This window comes from Gymnogyps californianus, chromosome 3 (genome assembly GCF_018139145.2).
Source record: "Gymnogyps californianus isolate 813 chromosome 3, ASM1813914v2, whole genome shotgun sequence".
Taxonomy (NCBI): Eukaryota; Metazoa; Chordata; class Aves; order Accipitriformes; family Cathartidae; genus Gymnogyps; species Gymnogyps californianus.
Genome location: NC_059473.1, coordinates 41095697 through 41117051, shown reverse-complemented (window position 1 = coordinate 41117051; position 21355 = coordinate 41095697). Strand labels below are relative to the sequence as shown.

The 21355-nt window shown below is 40.3% G+C and overlaps 1 protein-coding gene across 1 annotated transcript in view; it reads right to left on the bottom strand.

Annotated features, from left to right (window-relative positions):
- The window catches only part of PLD5 (phospholipase D family member 5), a 189583-nt gene that overhangs the window by 24238 nt on the left and 143990 nt on the right, over window positions 1-21355 (bottom strand). Inside the window, 1 exon segment of the mRNA XM_050893661.1 lies at window positions 11590-11717. Coding sequence (XP_050749618.1) covers window positions 11590-11717 — 128 coding nt within the window.

Sequence of the window (21355 nt, the reverse complement as noted above, 5' to 3'; positions counted from 1 at the left end):
TTTGAAGATACACCTCACATTTCTGTTTGCGTGCGCTGCCTGCCCAATGCACCTCCCTCGAGCAAGGATTAATAGTTTGCCACTGAGCAGTTCCAGGCAAACATCAATGATTTCACTGTTTTGGCGACTGCCATTTACTTAGCGAAGTTAAGAAAGGTGACTGCAAGATGACTTCCAAACTAGGCCTTGATGCTTATGACGACAATATCAAAATCTGAAAAAGTTTAGCAATGCCCTTAATTCTGCACATTCATATGGAAGGAATGCTTTGTCAGAATCTGTTTTGTTCTGCTTGATGACTTATGGATATAGAAAGATGAGATTTTATACTGAACTGCAGAACCATTATTCTTTTCATAGAATGACTGAAATGATTGTCCTTCCTTGCCCTGACTCTTGGAGATTTATAGCATGGTATTTCAGCCTGATTTACTGTGTGTCTTTTTCACAGGACAATACTAAATCCAGTTTTCCATGAAAGGATTCAACTGTTGAAGTGGGAGGTGACTGGGCTGCCGCATTTGGGAACCTTCTGGAGTTGAGGTAGTTCTGAATGAAGATATTTATCTAGAAGGGAACTATCATCTGTGCAATATCAAAGTGTGTGTGCGTGGGTGGAACCACATATTGGGAATACACTTTCATGACTATTTTAACGTTATTTTAATTGTTTAGTTGAGCAAGACTGATCTGATGGTGTGTGCTAATAACTAAATCCCTCTGAGAGGAATCTGCCTCCATTCATTAACATCACTGACCAAGATTAGTTGCCAGCCCGTTCTTGTGGGATATGACAGAACAGACTGTGGTGCATTAGCTCCCCCTCAGAGATTCAGCTGGGTTTTAATGAACAAGTTCTCTTTCAGCACAACATAAATCACATTTTTGGGAAAGTGGTGGATTTACTGCCTTTCTTACATCCATGTAAGTTTCTGATTATTTGAGACTCTACCACCAGCTGTTCAGCCAGATGCTGGAACCCCTGGATCAGACTGTATGGCCTGTATTGTTATCTAGGACAAACAAAATGATTAACGGTTGGACTCGATGATCTTAAGGGTCTCTTCCAACTTAAATGATTCTATGATTGTAAAAGGCCACGCTGGTCTTAAGGGCTCTGACTCTACAGGCATGCCTACCGCTTAGCTGCTGAACTCCAGCAGTAAGGTCTGGCACAGAAGTACAGCACAAACACTTTTGCCCCGTCCATGCAATCTGGCTTGGACTTGAGAACAGCAGTGGGCAGGACAGACAGGTGCAAACAGGTCAAGTTCTGCTGCCCCGGGCTGTCTGCAAGCCAGCTCCGGTGAAGAAACCATAAAACCATTCTAGTGCAGCACCTGCATTAATACACATTGCTGTCTCAGCACGTCATACTATTTCAGGGTTTCTTAATGAACAAAACACAAATGAAACTACAGGACTTAAGTGCAATTGGTTGGAGGATCTATAAATTCAAATCGAGCCCTTCTGCTTTACTGATCACTGCAGACAGGCCTTACAGAAGTGTGCCTGGAGACCATTCTCATCATTGTGACCAATGCCTTTTTTAAAATTTATTTTAAAATTTTTTTAATCACTATTTGTGATGCAGTTTCTGGGAGATCCTCCCAAACAGTTTTTGCAAATTTCAATCGCTTAACTCTTAGGTTACTGAGTCTTATCTCTAGGCCATGGACTCACGCAAGCACATCTCACCAGTGCTGTCTATTCACCACACTGCCTGCCTGTTTGCTTCAAGACAGCAGTAGGAATCTTTAAAGCTGTCTCTAGTTTTGCACACACTTGTATGGATGATTTTCTATCCTCTGTGTGGTGGTGTACCGTGTGTGTTCTGCCACCAAATTCCTGCATGCTTCCAGTTCCCTAAACACTTCTAGAACCCATCCAAAACTCTTGAGTCTGATAATCCTAATGCACTGATATTATTTGTCAAGTATCTGAGGGACCACTCATAAACCAGAACCAGACACATTCTCTTTGCAACATCTTCGATGACTCTTAATTATTTTAAGATGTAGTGATGGCATGGCAAGTATTAAAAAGCAAGCAAATGATTATGAGGTTAGTTTTATTGGAGGAAGAGCTCTCTCTTTTCCTTTGGATTGTGGAGATCCAACTACCTGAATATCCCGTGCTGCTTTGGAAAGAAGTGAGTTTATCTGTTCAAACTGGATATGCCATCATTGTGCTCTGCAGGTTTACTATTTACTGATTTACAATTTATTATTGATTACTCCAATGGTAGGTAAACCTGTTCTACAGAACTTTCACAGCAATTGAAAAAAAAAAAGAGAAGAAAATAGATCTGTAATTTCAGAGGCCAGAGACAGAGTAACGAGCATACTCCTACAGTCAACAGAAATCAAATAAAAATATGCAGCAAGCTGTATTTTGCCCTCTCTTACACTAATTACAAACACATAATGCGGATGATGCATGTGAGAATGGAGCACAACAGTGGGAGAAGTATGATAAACAGGAATAGCTTCCTAGCGCCTCGGAGCTGGGAATCAGCTCTACATCTAGAGATACTAACCAAGCTGGGGAGGCATGAGAAGTCTTTTTGGCTCCAAGTACAGGGTGAATATACAGCCCCATGCTGTTTTCAGTCACTAGATCACAAAAACAGAAGCCCACAGGAATGAGGAGGAACCAAGAGCACTACCAGGCAGTAACAGAAGTACATGCAGAACGCAAGCAGGGCAGCCACATTACCCATGTTCCTGTCTGGCTTTAACCAGCCCTCTGTTAGCAGTGCACAGCAATGCTAGCAAGAGACAAACAGACGATCTGCTTCACTGAAATTCATTTGTAAATACTGGATGGTCAGATAATGAATTTCAAGCAGAGTAAACCTAATGGGCAGTACCGACTGTCCTGATTTACTGGATGTAACAGAGAGTAAGTGGCCTGTCTCAGTTAAAGAATAAAACAAAACACCAGACTTCCAAAATTACAAACTTTACACCATGATAAATGCACATACTGCAAGTTCTGCACATTTCCAAGAGCAACATATCTTCCCCCTTCCCCCCCCCCCCAAAAAAAGGGGGGGGGGGGGGGGAGAAAAGCTGCTATTTTGGAGATAGGTAACAGTCATCAAACTGCTCTAGATTTGGTCTAGATGGAGACCCTAGCCAAAAGCTCTTAGTGAAAATAATAAATATATTTTCAGCCTCTCTTTTGAAGGACAAACTGTAAGAGCATCACTACAGATGAGCACTTACAAGAGCAGAGTTTTGACAATACAACTAGCTTTCTATGCAGCACGAAATAAAAACACAAAAAAGGTATTTAATTGTCAATACAGTTCTGTAATATCTACTTAGACCTGTTTTCTTCACATCTTGACTCATTCACCTATGCTTGAAGATCTGGGTTGCACTTTTATGTTATCTTTATATTAGCTAGTTCTGGAAATAATCCCAATGAAATAAATCAGATTAGCAGCATGAGTTTTTTTTAAGGATTGGATCACTTGGCTAACAATATATCAAAGCTTTTTAGAAGCAGATATTCTCTGTTGTATATAAGAGATATTATTTAACACAGAAATATGAATTCAGATAGAATATACTGGTATTATGTTTCGAGTACTTTCAGTCTAACATTTACCCATCTGAGCTTGATTGAACCTTGGTGGATGACAAAGTTGAAAGAGCCTTGTTTCATGTTATAGGACACTTGAGACTGTGCTCAATTTGCTAATAGCGATAAGATACTGAACACCACTGGGACAGTAAGAAAATTAAGCAAATTATTAGAAGAAGATGGCAAGGATTGGCAATGGTCTAAAATGCACATTAGGGACATAACTGTAGTTCATATTAGAACAACATTATATCAAATGGAAACTCTCAATACAACTTTTGCTTGAGTGAAAAGATGTAATTCCACTAACTGTCAAAGTATCTTATCTCAAAAGGACCAGATGTGCCATTACATAACTTCAAGAGACTCATTTAGATAAAAGTTAAAAAAAATGACTGATTATAGCATGCTTTTTGCTCTATGCAGTTCTGTAAAGATAGGATGCAACTGTCATTAACAGAAATTGCAAACATGCGGATCCTGTTTCAGTGATCAGTTTGGAGAGGCGGCTCCGCTATAGCAAGATTTTGGGGAAACTGGAAACAAATGAGATCATCATGATGTAGTTTGTGGTATATAGAAGTCCAGTATTTATTACATATTTTTTTTATGGGAGGACAATTTTGATCACACAAATAAACAGAAATTACAGTGTTCAAGGATATACTTTGAGGAAATGATCATTCCCCTTTCCCTGAGAGACATACATAAAAGAAGCATGGGTTGCATTTGCTCCTGGCAGCATTCCAGAGCTTCCTGAATTTTGGGAAAGTTTTGATTTGGCTCTTTATCCCCAGAAATGGAGACCAAGAGAAGAAGGAATAATCCCAGGATGAGTTTTGTCACTCTCTAAGCGCGGCCTTCAAGCCGTGACTTCTCCGCATGAGTCTCCTCAATATAATTGGGATGAGACTTTTGAGTAAAGAACCACATGGATTGCTTCCAATTGATTTTACCCCCTCCAAGCAATCAAAGGGTTGCTCCTCCAATATTCTTACAATCCCAAATTGCTCCAAAACTGCCCTTTTAGATGCAGCTCAATACCTGAGATACCGTGTTCATTTCCCAACTTTTGTCATCTCAGAGTAGGAAGAAAAAGAGGTTAGGTTTTATCAGTCTTTTTGTCACAGAAGACAAGAGGAGGAGAAAGTGGTAGAGAAGAATTCTAGCTGCTGCTTTTGTCTCCTTTTTTCTGTGTTATAAGGAGGAGAGCCTGAACAACTAAATTGAAACGCCCAGTATCTCTCAATCCAGTTCTGTCCTGTCTGGTGAAAACAGGCAGGACATGCAGCAACATTCCAAGCACTCCTGGAGCCGTCCTGCTGCAAGCCTTCCTAAGGCTAAGTCCAAAAAACTAATTTATACTAAAACAAACAAAATATTGGCTCATCAGTTTTTACTTAAAATTGACACACACAAAAAGTATATCTTTTGACCGACTGGGTTTTTTGGTTGAGGGGTTTCTTTTTTCCTTTTTTTTCTAATAACTATAGGTTCTTAATTTCAGAAAATTCAAAACCCAATATACTTTCACTGTAAGTATGCACCAGATTATTCATATTTATCATAAAAAGCATAACTTTATCTACTGTATGTACAGATGCTTAAGAAACCTTTTCTGAATTAATACTCATAGCTCTCAACATCTCACATAGCTAATTTGACTGTTGATTCAACTGAATTATTAACAGAATAAATGAATTGAGCAACTTATTTCTCATTCTTCAAATGTAATTGATAATTCATAATTACTACAACTTTCATGTACTGTAGGAGTCAATCCTAAAGAGACAAGTATGGTTTACATAATAATAATCATAACGAAAAAGTAGTCCATAGAGTTTCTCATTCATGCACTGTCACGTCTCACCTTCTACAGTATTTTGGCCCTCTTGTATATTTATTTATCATCTTAGGTGCATCAAGTAAAAACCTAACTCCTCAGATAAAGCAGGTCACTGTTTCCAACCTGATAAACAGTGTTGGGACAGTTTATCTAATTTTCTAATTACCTTAAATTATGTGGATACAATCAGCAGTTTCTAATTTACAACAACAAGAGAGCAAGAGGAGGATGGAAAGGAAACTGCCTGAAAAGGAAATACTGTTGTTTAGTAGTCCTGTCAGATACCCAGCTGTCACACAGGACACTTCAGAAAGTGTTCCAAGGCACTGCTGAGAGTCAGCAAGAACAAATCATTGATCCTTTGCAAAAGAGATGATTAGATAAACTTCTGCTATTCAAAACACTGCCCAAACTCATTTCATGAAAAAAGCAACGTCAAAAAATTCTACTCGTAATACCAAGCCTAATTTACCAAGAATTAATATGTCTTCATAAATAAATACAGATGAAGACATCAAGTATTACTTTTCCAGTCCTCCTCCTGATGGATTTTTAAGATGAAGAGAAATCAAATGCCTTTCTGAAGTCTTACTTTGTATTGGTGAAACAAATCACACAAAGAATCCAACAGACATATAAAATAAATGGGAAAGTAAGAGCAAGTTCACATGGTTGGTTTTTTCTCCTTAAAAAAAATTATGTTTTACAGCCTGGCTGGTTTTTTTTGTCCTTAAGAAATTACATGTTTCAGCCATTCAGCTTAAACTGGTCTGAATTCAAAACCACAGAAGAATGAACAATCCAGAAAATATACGGACTTAAGAGGCATCTTAAAAAAAAAAAAAAAAAAAATCCTCTGCTAGCAGTTTTTACACAGCTAACTAAGACAGAAAATCATGGGTCTGCTTAGGAACTTTTCCTTGACATCAGCTGAGCCAAAATTTAAGTAGGACTTTTTGAGATAATGCTTTTAAGATGTCACAGGCAAGATAGAGTAAATGACCACCTGCAGTGGATCTGGATATTGGGCTTTGTTGAAGAACCGACAAGATGAGAGTCTTTGCAACTACTTGATTATCTTTCACACCTTCCACCCATACTTTCCATCCCTGCAGGGAGGTGGCTGCTGGCCCGGGATGCTTGGGCAGAAAGTCAGGTCCGTCCCTGCTGCGTGGCTGCTCACCGTTACCTGTCTCAGGCATCATCAGCCAGTGCCCTTGGTGCATCCCCTGGCTTCCATCTCCTCACAGCTCCCTGATCTCCAGGATCTCCCCCACTTCCAGGATCTTTCCTCTAGCCAGGAACGTCACCTTCTTCTGTTTGGGTCCCCTTCTTTTTTCCAAGACCACTTCTTTCTGGCACCCCTTATTTTCTGGCACGCCAAGACTCACTTTTCCCTCAATCTAAACAGTTTCTGTCCATAAGCACAAGGCGTGAGCAGCCTCCTAACTGGTGGTCCTGTCTCATGTCTCTTCAGTAACTGGAGGACTCCAGATGTGCCACTTCCATTTAGTCCAGGTGTTTACAGTCAGACTCCACCAATTACAGGGAGCAAGCAGCAGGCTTCTGCTTGAGACCTTGAACGTTCAAATTTGGACACTAATCCCCACACATACACCCTGCTACCTGTTAGTATTCATGATTTAAACTATTCTTTTGTGTACAAGAGTATTTAATATTAGCCTGATTCTGCTTCCAGTGAAGACAATCGGATTAATTTTACTTGTTTCAATAATTTTCAGTAATAGAATTTTCCAAGGGCTGATTGTTCGTTGCACATAAATGTATTTTTCTGAAGTGGTTCAACTAATCCATTACAGTTGTTTGCCCACTGGATTCAGTTATTCATGTGTGAATAAAACTTTTCCAAAAATGTTGTTAGTATGAAGAGCTCCAGAAGTGTTTCTGGAGCTGATTAAAGGTTCTGTCTGTACTACAAACCTCACGCTTCTTAACAGAATTAAGGAGCTAAATGCATTTTCAAGCTTTGCTGGAACTATTGGAGGGAGTCATGGAACAAAATAAATATATGACACTGTTAGCTCTTGCTCTGCATTAATATTATGAATTATAACAATTTTTATAAAACCGATTTCTTTTATTTAAGTACATTGATAAGCTACCTGGTCAAGGAACTAGAAACTAGAATACAGCACCATGGCCACCCTGATTGTTATTAGTTCAAACTAGATCTGTAGAAAGATTATTTCACTGATAAAATCTTACACAGCTTACTATATCTAAGAAAGTGGTATCTGTCTAAGAAAGTGGTAAAAACTCTGGCTGTTCATAACCCGGAATTTTCAACGGGTTATGTAATTAGGCAATATTTGCCATATATCGATAACAACAGAAAAAGATGCGTCCCTGACACAAAATCTAGACCTGTTCGAAGAAAATACAAAAATATTTCACTATGAATGAAAAAACATCTAATTTTTGTAAAATCCTGTTTTTAGAACTCTAAACAGTATTTTTCATTTTCCTGTGGGGTTTGATTTCAGACTAAAGAAGATAGCTGGCATGGATGATTTCAGCCAAAATTATTAGAGTTTTGGCAAACTTGCAACCTAACTGAAACATAGTTTTACTTGAAAAGTAACGATGTGCTGTCAGCCTTGCCCATAATTTCAAATCTGAAACTCTGGCAAGTATTAAAACTTTGACAGTGAAGGCACAAGGATATATACAACTTTAAAGGTTATTCCCTAAGTAATATATGCAGCATATGAAAATCTCTCCTTGATGCAGAAAATTTACTTTTAAAGAAAATACTAGTATTGCTTCTTGTCAGTGCTGGCAAGTCAAGAAAATGTCAACAAAACTCAGTAAGCCTCATATGAGATTGATTTCTAGTGTCCAGCTTATAAAAGTAGAGAAGAATTCTCCACAAAGATTGTAAAAACAAAGCTGACACCTTTGGACACATAAGTCCTGATGTTGTTTTCCAAGGAGCCGTTAAAAGTTAAATTACTATTTCAGCTTTAGACTCAGGCTCCCAAGAGAAGAATGATGCTAACAGACTTTTTTTTTTAATCCCCCTGCAAAGGGAGAAAATAGCAATAAAACCCAGTTATATCTACCACAGTAACCTTGCATAAATATTCTCTAGTATGCTGAGCTGCTATATATTAAATGCTCTATACTGCTATGTCACAGAAGCGTTTCTACATCTTTAGGCCCATAGCAAGCAAGAGGTAGGAAGGTTGTGGGACTATAGCCCAGGTGAAATACTGTAGAGACCTGCTGCATTTCTAGTGCAACTGTCACATAAGCGAAGCAGGTAGGTGCTGCTTTATGAATTATGCAGTGCACTGAATATATGCATACTGAATGTATGCAAAGGTTCAGTACAGAGGAAGCAATAAACAGGCACATAGAAAATACAGTGGAAGGCAGGTGAAAAGATATGACAACGACGCACAGTTAAAATCTTAAGCTTTTCATTGCATTTTAGATACTATTAGATGTGAAACTGGATGCACTCACATAATTTACACTGGAACTGTGCTGCTGAATAATGAGACATTGTTAGCTACAAGGTGACTGACTCATACTGGATGTTTGTTTGAGTGAGAAGACAACTGCTGTGCTTGATAGGCCAAAGTACCATATGTTTCTAGAATAGCAGAGACCTACTTTATTCTGTGATTTGCTGTCAAGATCTAGTAATACTGGCCAAAGTGGTTTGCTGATTCAATAACCACAAGTTCTGTTACACTAAAAGTCGGATGAGCTTTTAAAGAGACCATATGTGACTAATCAACAGCCCAGTCTGCTTTTTCACGGTCCTTTCCCTGCAGGTAAACCAGGATGTCACAGGAAACGCACAGTGGCATCTGCAGCGAGTTCCCTGCCTCCCGCTGCAGAACTGCAGAAGCCCTACCCCGCTACTGCAGGCAGCGCAAGTGCAAGGGCACGGGTCTGGACACGCCTGGCACTATCTACTCCACTATTTCCCAGTTAAACTCAGTCCTTACTCATTTAGGCTGCTTTGAGAGAAGAGAAGAAGGACCTGATCCCTCATTTGCAGCTACACTGGGACTCTGATAATGAGAACCCATGGGAGATGTCTTTCCCAGTGAGGGCTCCGCTCACCATGGGTTTTAAGATTAGGTCTCATGTATGTGCAAAACATTTTCCTTGAGGAAAGCACTCGGAATAAAATGACAGATTTCTGTGCTTATTTTGCCTCTTATGTGAAAAGTTCAAGACAGATTATTATTTTAGGACTGCGTATCAGATCTCTTTGACAGTTGCCCTGATTTATTAACCTGTAACTCTGGGGTAAGGGAATTGGATACTCAGATTCTGATGTCAACAGGAGCCAAGCATCTAATTTCCTCAGGCTCTTCTGAAACCCCAGCCTACATTTCTCAACTAATTGAAAGCAGATTCTCTTTAACTGCAATTCAGAGAGATTACTTTTTGCTCTGTACAAATATTCTTCTGAGCTTCATCTTATCACTACATACAAAAATGCACTGTTACATGACAATAAGATGAAAAAAAATGTCCAAATGCATGCAGAAAAGAGAGTGATAAAATTAACAGTGAGGAATCACATTTGAAACACTAGCCCACAAAAAACTGGCATCGAATTTTAACATAGGTATGTTACAAGAGTTAAGATTTACTTCAGTATGAGAAGACCAAGCCTATAAGGAATTGTAGCATCTGTGATGAAGATCATAAACACAATCATTAAATACAATAATATAATAATCTGTGTGGTAAATGTGCTTCTTTTCTCCACATGTATTATTTTCACCGGCACTCAAAACCCCAATTAGAAGAGGCTTCAAAGCTAAACTATTTATAAGCTAAATAGTTCTGTGAAGAGCTGTTTTGTTATGACATATGAACAGTTTAGCTCATGAGGCACAGACAATGTATAAATATTTAATTTCTAAACTGTCCAAAAGCCCGAACTATATGTTCTTACATTGACTAAAAATACAACATCCTCTTGGCCAAGACTTTCTCTGGTTTGCTAAAATCCTCTTTTCTACCAGTTTTCCAGATTCCTTTGTAAACATCCAAAAAGTTACCTTTTAAGTACATGAATACACATAGGAACAGCAAAAATGTATATATTCACTCTTTCTTTACTAAAACAGTTGATTTGTTTTTCTTTGGACCTTCAGTCTCTTAGCTCAAAGCAAACCTTAAAAACTTCAACACAAGCAAGACACACCTTCTTCTTTACAAAATCATTAGAACCTATATTCAAAATTATGTGTTTCTGAGATTCTGCTCACATTTAGAAAGTAAGCTTTTTTACTGCAACTAATAACTACCTAGGACTGCTTCTTTTTCCCCTTTGTTGTGCATTTCAGTTACTGAGATCTAAAAGCACAGGTTCCACTCCCTAAATATGACCAACAGCAGCCTCACACAGTGGCATGTAGCAAAAATGAACATGACATCCATTAATAATCCTGAGACTGTTGCAGAAAGAAAAAAGCTACAGATACCTACAAGAAGGCAAATAAGCTGCATTACTAATGAATTACTTCTTCAAAATGGTCATAGACTGTAAAGAGTCCTCAGCACTGGTTGTTGGCAGAGGCCTTAGTGTACATCCTTCAACTCTCATGTTTATGAGGAATCAAAATACAGAATTCTTTCTAATATGCACAACCTTCAAAAACGTTATGCTATTTGACTTTCTGTAAATCTCTCCCTCCCCAAAGGTGGTGGGTATTTCAAGTAATACCCACTATCCATTTGGAAGTCTTTCCAATTTTTGCTTTTCCTTATTTAGGTGGCAGATGAGAGGGACTAGGTCATGCTCATGACACTACCATGGAGTTTCCATAGTGGTTTGTTTTCCAACAGGTTTGCTCACTTTTTTTTAAATAAGTAAACTAGAACTTACAATCTTCAAACAACAAAATCATCACGGAAATCAATAAAGGCAATCAATTTTTAAAATTTAATCCAAAGCATAACTGTTGAGGATAGCTATTCCAATGAAAAGAAGTAAAATTTATAGTAATATACTTTTGCCAACACAGAAGAGTCATCAAAACTGTGGCAGCACAGAAGAAGAAAGCTATCCATCTCCACTTGCTGGCCTCAAAACATTACTTTTTTTCCTCATTATATCCTCAAAGGGTATAAGATCAATTTTTCAGTTGAATTACCTGTCCCAACGACCTCCAGTCTAGGCTGGCACTTCCAATGTACACGTGCTGTTTATCAACAATCCAGAAAGATGATTGAAGCCGACCTTCATTATATGCTGACATGTTCATATACAACACTTCAGCACCTAGAGATTTAAGGATAAAATAATAAATAGTGTTGTTTAAAATAACATAATTTACATTATTAAAAAAAGAAACAACTTCACGTTTCAGGGCCTCAGCTTCCAAAACTAGTGAGGGATGTAATTAAACATACCATTAAGGTTTAAAATCAATGATAAACAGTGTTACTGTCCCACTATTTAAGACCTTAACTAACATATACTCCAGAAAAGCAGGTATAGGGAACATTCCCATGCATTATACTGCTAACTTAATAATTCCTATATTTTTCCAGCACTGTATGTTCCTAAAAATAGTTTATTTTTACAGGTTTATTCTGTAACTCAAACCTGCTACATATTATAATAGTGACCTTTAAAATATGAACGGAATTACAGCCCCTTCCTGAAAAGCAGACTCTGCCCCTTTGCCCTGTGCAATGGTTCAAGCAGGTAGCCTACGATGGGCTGCCGCATGGAACAGACCCTGACAAGAGGAACACGGGTGGAGAATTAAGGAGTGCGGAAGTAAGCAAAAGCCTACAGTATGCTCTTAATCCTGCTAATCTGTGACATTCAGCCTGCCACTTTGAACTGCACAGTTTTAATATGAATTATAGGCCACTGAAATCAAAGGAGCTACTTGTTGAGTAGAAGCACGTTGGCTCCATCACATCAGTAGGAATGTCTGAATTGGCCCCATCAGTATGTTTGCAGGACTAAATCCAGGATATACTTAATATTAGGTGAGTTTAGGGGATTTGTCACATCATTATTGTTCTTTCAGTGCTCCAGTGTTTGTAAAATTAGGTGATTAATCTGAATTAATCATTGCTGAAGGTAATTTAAAGTAACCCACTCATCTTCACATTTTAGTCATGACAGTAACTGGTGAAGAGAAGTGACAGTAAACAGCAGCCTGGAGGGCAGTAATGGTACCAGCCATCTCCCATTAAACATTCATGGGATCTTCAGTACCATGAATTCCAGTAATGGTTGGATATGAGTCACAACTTCAAAAGAATTCCAGGATGCCTAGAGAACTAAAATATATTTCTTTTCATCTAACTTCCTATTTCTGACTTCCTAAGAAACACTTGACTCGCAATTTTAAGCGACAGTTACCAGTGCTAAATATTTCTTTTTTATTACGAAAACTGTAATTCTCACTTGAACAAATTGTTCTAGAATTTCAGACATCAGGAAAATAAGAAAAATCAGGTAAGGTGCCACTTTTCATGAAGCACTAAACATGCAACATAGGATTTTGAGCAAGTTACAGAATTTGGTTTGTTATACAATCACATTTGCTGCAACCCAGTTACCTTTCCGATTTTTTTTAGGTATCACTCATCCACATTCATCTATGCTTAGAAACAAAGGTATTTTCCTTGGAACGTGTTGCTGCTGACTTTCAACTCATGCATTAATGAGCAGAACTGTGCTAACTAATGAGATAATGCGTCTGAAATGGAAAAGAAATCAGAAAATGCTATAGCAGGTGTTAAATGGTTTAAATTGTTTTCTGATGAATAAACAAAACAAAAGCAATTACTACTAGCTAAGGAAAACAATTCTATAAGGTGCTAAACTTCTAGCTGCTTATCTGAAAACTGTGTTTAAAATCAAGTTTAACAGCAGTTTGCCTTGTTCATATTTTCTTTCCATACATCCAATTTGCAGCATTAAATAGCAGTATGAATTTAACACCCACAACACACCTACATCAATGTCCTGGTTTCGGCTGGGATAGAGTTAATTTTCTTCCTAGTAGCTGGTATAGTGCTGTGTTTTGGACTTAGTACCAGAATAATGTTGATAACACACTGATGTTTTAGTTGTTGCTAAGTAGTGTTTATGCTAAGTCAAGGATTTTTCAGCTTCTCATGCCCAGCCAGCAAGAAGGCTGGAGGGGGCACAAGAAGCTGGGAGGGGACACCGCCAGGACAGCTGACCCCAACTGGCCAAAGGAATATTCCATACCATATGACATCATGCCCAGTATATAAACAGGGGGGAGTTGGGTGGGAGGGGCAGATCGCTGCTCGGGAACTAACTGGGCATGGGTTGGTGAGTGGTGAGCAATTGCATTGTGCATCACTTGTTTTGCATATTCTAATTCTTTTAGTATTATTATTGTCATTTTATTATTATCATCATCATCATTATTTTTCCTTCCTTTCTGTCCTATTAAACTGTCTTTATCTCAGCTCACGGGGTTTGGGGTTGGTTTTTTTTTTTTTTATTCTCTCCCCCATCCCACTGGGTGGGGGGAGTGAGCGAGCGGCTGCATGGTGCTTAGTTGCCAGCTGGGGTTAAATCATGACAATCAAATAGGTTATAAATGAAATGTTAGGATTTTTGTATAGGAAAGGTAGAACAGTTGGAAGCAACAACAAGCTTCCTTCTCATAACTGAAAGCCTAAAATAAACACAGTTTAAAAACATTTTTTAAATACCCAATGCCGAACAAAAATGATGATTGCCAAAGTTACAACAGGAGACTATTTAACCAGTAATACTAATGTTATAAATAGCAGACATCGTCAGTAACCTGACACAAAATTCAAAAGTTGTAAAACACCAGGATTTGTGGTCGTGGGCAGTTTAGACATGGGCATAAGCAGTGGGATGGGATTACTCTAAAATATAATCTAGGCTTCAATTACCAAAATAGTGAATATAGCAGTGCAGGAGATACTGCTATCACACATATCATTAAAATAAAAACCTGGAACCCAATTTCTTTTCCTTCTGGAAACAGCCAACTCATAAGGCTGAGGAAACAGTATCTCCAAGTTAATTAAAAAAAAGTCATGGGTTGCAAACAGCAGCTGCTGTGCAGCCTATTAACAAGCCCTTAAATTTGATGAAAGGAAACATGCATCAGTATTGATAATTGCCTCTGTTCCAGAAGCCCTTGAGATGTTTTGTTAAAATAGGCTTATCAGGCCTCCAACACAATCCATCACCCCTAGCGTGGTCCAGGTCCCATGAGGAAATTAAATTGGACTGATCAATATGTGAAGCCATAACAGAACTCTTTATCATGCTGCAGTCTCAATTACACAAAGCTGTGGGTCTACTGAGTTCAACCAGAAGGCACAATTTGTAGGCTTGATTGCTAATATAGATGCCAGATTCTTAAAAAATAAATCTAACAGTTTTGTTTCACTGAAGATTAAACTGCAGGGTGAGATCTTAGAGAAAACCAGCACTGTCACTTAAAACTCACGTGGATTTGCCTGTCCCATAAAACTGTGCATTCTAAAGGTTGGGCCAGATTGCCCTCTTTCTGCAGGAAAAAAAGACCACTGTAGGGTTCAAAGCATGCTTTAAGTAACAGACGTTTCTCTGAGTACTTTTTCTTCTAGGTGGGGAGGTTTTGCACTCTGTATAAGGGAGATGACTGACGCAGTCTGGGATGCACAGAGGGGACCCTGTTGTTGAGAGCCTGGACCTTCTCCATATGATGGGAACACAGCCCCTGGGAGGTGCCAGGCTGCCACTTAGCCTCTTGCTTTGTCTCATAATGGAGGAAGAAAACACAAGACGTAAGTAATATTGCAAAAGGACTGACTTTTCATCCATTTCCAAAAGAAATCCAATTCCCAAAGTAATCCCAAAGAAGAAGGATGGCACAAGCAAGTGTCATTTACCATTTCTAGCCTTGCCACATCCTGTTCGGTCTAGCTGCCTGCTCTCAGATACTCCACTAACAACATCATGAAGGCTACAGGGCAAGCTTGACTTCAAGAACAGGAGCTTAAGGCTAGCACCTTTTCTATATATTTTGAGCCAAAACACTAAGCTGTTGGCAGGAGACTTGAATCAAGAGCTCATCACATATACGCTCTATCATGAAAAACTGTATGTCATCGAGAAGCGCATCTTGGTGCACCTGCGTTGCAGCATATGCTAGCTGTGGATTTTACTGCTGCTCAAGCAAGGTCACCAGGCAGCTACACAAACTGGGAGACTCTTCTTCATGGGAGATAGCAAGAGGCCGGGGCTCACAGGGCTGCCACTCAGCCTGCAGGTCCAGGTTTATGCAACAGTCTGGAGAAGGGGCACCAGGAGGCTTTGGATCCAACGCCTGCAAGCAGTCTAGGATATTATCAGGTTGTCCTGGTACAGAGGCAACGTCACTGACCCAAATCACCTCTCTGGTGGATACGGTAAATCATTTTTATAAAGAAGACTCAGAAAGAGCAACTGTTTAGGCTGCTATTATCACAGCTGCCTTGAAAGCAAACATGCAAATTCTGCGTGCAACAGTTTTCAACAGCGCCAGTTACAGGCTAAACTCACTCTGGAGTTAGCAAACATAACGCCCAAGAAACAGAAGCTGCATTTGCTTGTACCACGGCTAAAATTGGCCTTCTGTCTTCACAACTTTCTTACTTTCACTATAGTGTTTTTAAAACCAGAAGGAAAGAAAAATGGGAAAGGCGAAGAACTTAAGGATTGAGAGGAGAGCCAGACAGAGGTATCTGGGAAGTTGCAGCAACAGTGACGGGTGATTCCCAACAGGCAGAGCAAGGATGAGAAAAGCACCAAAAGCCCTGACCTCATTAGCCCTGACAGTAGGAAACAGTGCTGCAGCAGAAAAGAGGATGGAGAAAAATGGACATACATGATCTGATGGCACGTGTTGGGACTGTGCATTGTGCAGAGCCCTGGGAGAAAGGGTCGTGGAGCCAGGCTGGACTCTGCTACCCCCTGCTAGGAACGGGAGAGTTGTAAAGCTGGAGGAGATGAACAGGGGCTTATGAATGCCTCTCCTTCCCCATTCTGGGAAAACAGAGCTTGTCAAGTGCAGGCTGCAGAGGTACAGCAGGTGATGAAAGGGGGAGCATATTGGGGCAGGGGGAGCTACACAGGGCTGTTGGTAGGATGAGGGAATGGGGAGCCTGTAGAGGGATTGCAAAGGAGAAGGGACAACAGGATACAAGGAAGCGCTAGTATATGCAAAAAGTTTGGCCAGTGAAAGCAACACTGCTCACAGCTCTCCTGTATATTTGCAGTTTGAACCCGACAAATGCTCCTGCACCACATCCAGTCCACTGCGCATCTTCCAGCCACCATTCCCCACATCACAACCAAGCTGGCCACAGTAAGAACAGCGGCCCTCCTCTGCTTACCCCATTCTTGTCGTCCCTTCACTCTCCTCATCACCATGTCCATATGCTTTGCTCACAGCACTTTTTCCCTCTCCTAATTCTGTGTATTCCCAAGCAAATACTCCAAGCAATGAGACCTTTAAAAAGGAGCCTGAGAACGTGAGCTGTGGCCTCTTTGTTTCACCCCACTGCTGACAGTCACTTGGCACACAAAGATACACGTTTTGATCTATACCTTTTGGAGGGTGGCCTCAAGCCAGAGTCAAGAGCAGACTCAACTAGTCCACACCATGAACCCTAGAGCTTGCAAGTGCATGCACACTTGAGCACAGCTGGTGCTCCAGCAGCCTGCGCAGCACCTTGCACGGCCTCTCTGGGGGGCTACCACACAGGTGGGAGGCAGCACGCGCGGCACTTGCCATGGTGCCATAGACCTGCTGCATTCTTTCAGCTAAACTGAGTTTTCAGATCAGTATAGATGCAGTTAATCATCATGTGCTAACTCAGAAAGATCAACAAAAGATCCTTTATTACCCCTAGGTCCCAAACTTATTTTTTAAAATACAATTTGCTCACTAGGATATGGATGTGCACACATATAGATATATAAAGTGAATGTCTCCTTCCCTACATTTTGCAATAGACACTTTCATTTTGTTTATTTGCTTTCAATTACAAGCCTTAGCACAAAGTACCCCCATGAATAAAAGTAATTTTTATTCCACTGAGACAAAAATCCAGAGTTTTCCATACCCTACTCACAAGTAGTAGGTAGCTGTCTCATATCGGGCAGACACAAGTGACCCAGGCAGAGGATCATCTCCCCAGGAATTTTGATGCTTTTTTCTCAACTGATTGCAAAAAGTCTGGAGTTGTTCCAGAAGCCTCATTAGCGTGACCTGTCAGCACTCAGAGGGGAACAAGTACAAAAGCAGAGGAATGCACAACTTGACAACAAAGTTATTTTTACTACGTCTCTGAATGATTAAAAGACAAACTAGACTATTTACTATTTCTGTGCTCTTTATGGAATATTGGATTTGAAATGCAATTTAAAAGTCTGCCTGGCCCCAGAAGGATTAATGATTCAGACTTATTTTAGAGAGAGAACACTCAAGGACTTTTAGGGAAATCTCTGATGGTAATACCTTAACTTTGAATCAGCTCTTTTGTTTACATTGCCCTCTGCTCCTCACACCCCTCCCCCCTACTTTTTAAAAACTACCAGGACTGAATGGGATCCCCTCTGGGATTACGTGCTATTCATCAGTCCAAGCCCATAGTAATTTAAAAAACAAAAGCATACAATAAAAACCTTCCTGCCTTTTCTGTAGCAGCTCCATATACAACTGCCACACAAAAAATGAAATCATAGAAAGAAATGTTCTAGTACAAGCCCAAGCAATCCCCAGAAAGCCTTCTCAATACAACTTCTGTTCACACCACCTTGGCCTGCCTTAAACTGTAGCACTCGAACTATCTGCATGACAAACATACCTTCTTTCTGAATGAAATTCCCGCTCACTCCCAATGTACAATCAGCCATAAACTATGTGCACACGCAGCTTCTCAAAACAACACCAGCCCCCAAAGTTAATGCTTCCTGTAGTAAAATGAGGCTGTTTCTGATGGAGATATTTTCATGAAAAATTACTGTAATGCTTATTGCTCTATTTTACACCATCTGAGGTCACTGCTACAAAGATAATTTTGAGGAATCAGGGCACAGGAGAGGAATCTCTGACTGTAGCTCCGTAGGGCCCTCTGCTCTGTCTCTGGAGAGACACAGGTGCCTGCAGCAGCCACCGGAATTGCAATGGACGGACTCACACGCTTGGGGCTGTGGCATGGGTGGTTCAGGGAAAACGCAGAAAACACTCTCTGCCCCCTGCATGCTGCCACCGCTCATCTCCACTGGCACACTCCCCACCCGGCTCACGTGTCCATGCCCGGCTGGAGCTTGGAAGAAAAGCTGCTAACAAGAGAGCTTCCCTGAGCAGACGGGCTGCAGTCAAGGATCTCCCTGCGGAGTTGCGGGTGTGAGAAGAGAGAGGTCTCCTCACTTCCCGCTGACTTCCCAGCCCCCTTCTCCAGCACTGAGCCAGCTTCTCACCCGGTTCCCTTCCCTCCTCAGTAGACTGTAACACACTGTCGGGCTCTGTCCTGCACGATCAGGGAGAACAATATTGTCTACACTCACCATTGTATTTTTGCTTTGTTTTTCACCCATTCAGGGGATTAAAATAATTTCTGTGAGCCAGCACAGCCCCAGAAACTGCTCTATCCACACAGCTGAGGAAGCCAAGAGCTGCGTGTGGGGACAGAAGAGAGCAGGAAGAAAAAGCAACAGTGAAAAATGAGTATTACAGAACCCAGCTCTCTGACTGAAAACAAAGTATTACGGAATTACAACTCCATGGTTAGAAAAAAACAACAAAAAAAACCCCAGTAATTGTGGCATGAACAGATCTCATTTTCAGCAACCCTTCTCCTTCCCTCCACCACCTCCTCAGCTGTGCCCTAGTAGCTTTTTCGGGGTCCAAGGAATGAACTGGATCAGGAAATGGATCCAGGTTAAAAATAAATAAAAATAAAATGGTTGTTTCAAATGTAGAGCAATTCACTAGTCCAGCTCACCACTTGGCAGTAAACAATTTTTCCGACACAGCTGAAGGCACAGCCCAAGTGTGGGAACGAGTGGCTTGTGGCTGGGTGCAACAAGATGCAGGACCTGCTTATGCCAGTGCTGCCATTTAAAGGTACGCCCACGTAATCGCAGCCTCTGTTCCTCTTGAAATCAGGCCTCTCAGAAATTCCAGGTGGCAAGACCCAGTATTTGTTTGCCTTTTATCTTGCATAACCATTTGCCTTGTGCAAACAAAGCAGATAGGAGGACAATGTCGGCATTTGCTTGGGATGACATTTCCCACGTGCTTACACAGGGGTCCACAGTGACACAGAAGATCCAGAAAAGACCCATCAGGGGACCCTCGTGTGTGCAGAGTTTGCTCACTAGATGCAGGATGGCAGATTCTTGAGAACAAAGAAAAGGTCAGAATTAATTTCTTTCAATTGCTTGTTTAACTTCAATGACATCTTGGGAGCTTGTTAGTTCCCAAGGTAACATTTATCTAAATATGCCCTTACAGTGGCTTTGAAGATGTCAAATGTTGGCCTTTGTTGCTAGTCCACGTAATCAAAAAACCGTTTTCTCAGCTAAGGACCCTGCTGTAGACAGAGTTCTGTGTAGGAGTGTTACAGCTCTCACCTACATGAATGCATTGTGCGCTGCCTGGTGGGCCCTTTTGATTTACTCAGTAGAAAAAACGAACATATAACCAAAATGCTTCCCACCCCACGTCACAGGAGAGACGAAAGAGAGGCCTGACAATATTTCTTTGTAATACTTAGCCACTCAGCTACACATAATTTCTGATTCACTGACAAAAAGCCAATGGTCCATCTTAATTGCAGGGTGGGCAAACCACATCAAATAAGACAACATAGAGATAAAAGGTCTCCTCTTTACCCACAGAATAGATAGAGCACAGACACACTCTACTTGAGCTTCCCTGCGAATAGCAGGTAGCTCAGTTAATCAGTCACGTGTGGGCATGTTTAATTAACCTATGCACAGAATTTTAGGCTGCAAACAAGGAAGAAACTCATATGACTACAGACGTCTGGTCCTTCCAAAGATGGAAATCCAGTTTCCAGAGCAAACTCATGGCTTTCTCATTTTCATCCACAAGACAGCGGGCTTCCATAAATCCATAAAGCACTGAGATTCCATAGGTAAAACCACAAAATGCAGTGCAGCCCATGTTAAAAAAACCCAGTATTTAAGAAACAGGATTTGAAGCCTGATACCTCTTTCTCTAATGCAGAATATATAACAACATGATTTTTAAAAGTAAATTAACTTCGTTAACCCCATGGGTTTTTATTATTTGCACTATAATAGTTCTTTCCTTTCTTCCCACTTCTTTTTCTTAAACCCTATGGTGTGTACTTGACTTTTTATTTAAGATTTTTAATTGTTACTCTAGCATTTGACATTCTACATTTTCCACCGGAAAACGTCTATTCTATGTTTAACAAAGACACATCCAGTCACCACGTCCTTGGGAGGCACATACTGCCACCCAGTAGATATTTGATAAGCAAGTACCCCACAAAAGCAAGCAGCCAACACTACAGTTCACTCCACACTTTCCCACCTGGATTTGGCCTCTGAAGTCAGTGATTTCTGTACTACATTTGCTATAGAAAGCCTTACTGTTTGGGATAAATCTTAGGACTCCCATTTTACACTATCTTTAAAAATGAAAAAATTAAATTGAGTCTGTGCACAAGAATTTAGTGTGACTTAAAAAGATCCAAACAGCTTTTCCTTTCCCTCTAATAATTTTATCGACAGTAGCAAACATTTCATGCCTCTTTTAACAGGTTTTGCTGCCTGATGCAGCAAACATGAGAGAAATCCTCATTTTGCACTGACTTGACTCTGACATCAGTATTTTTCAATCAAATTTTTAC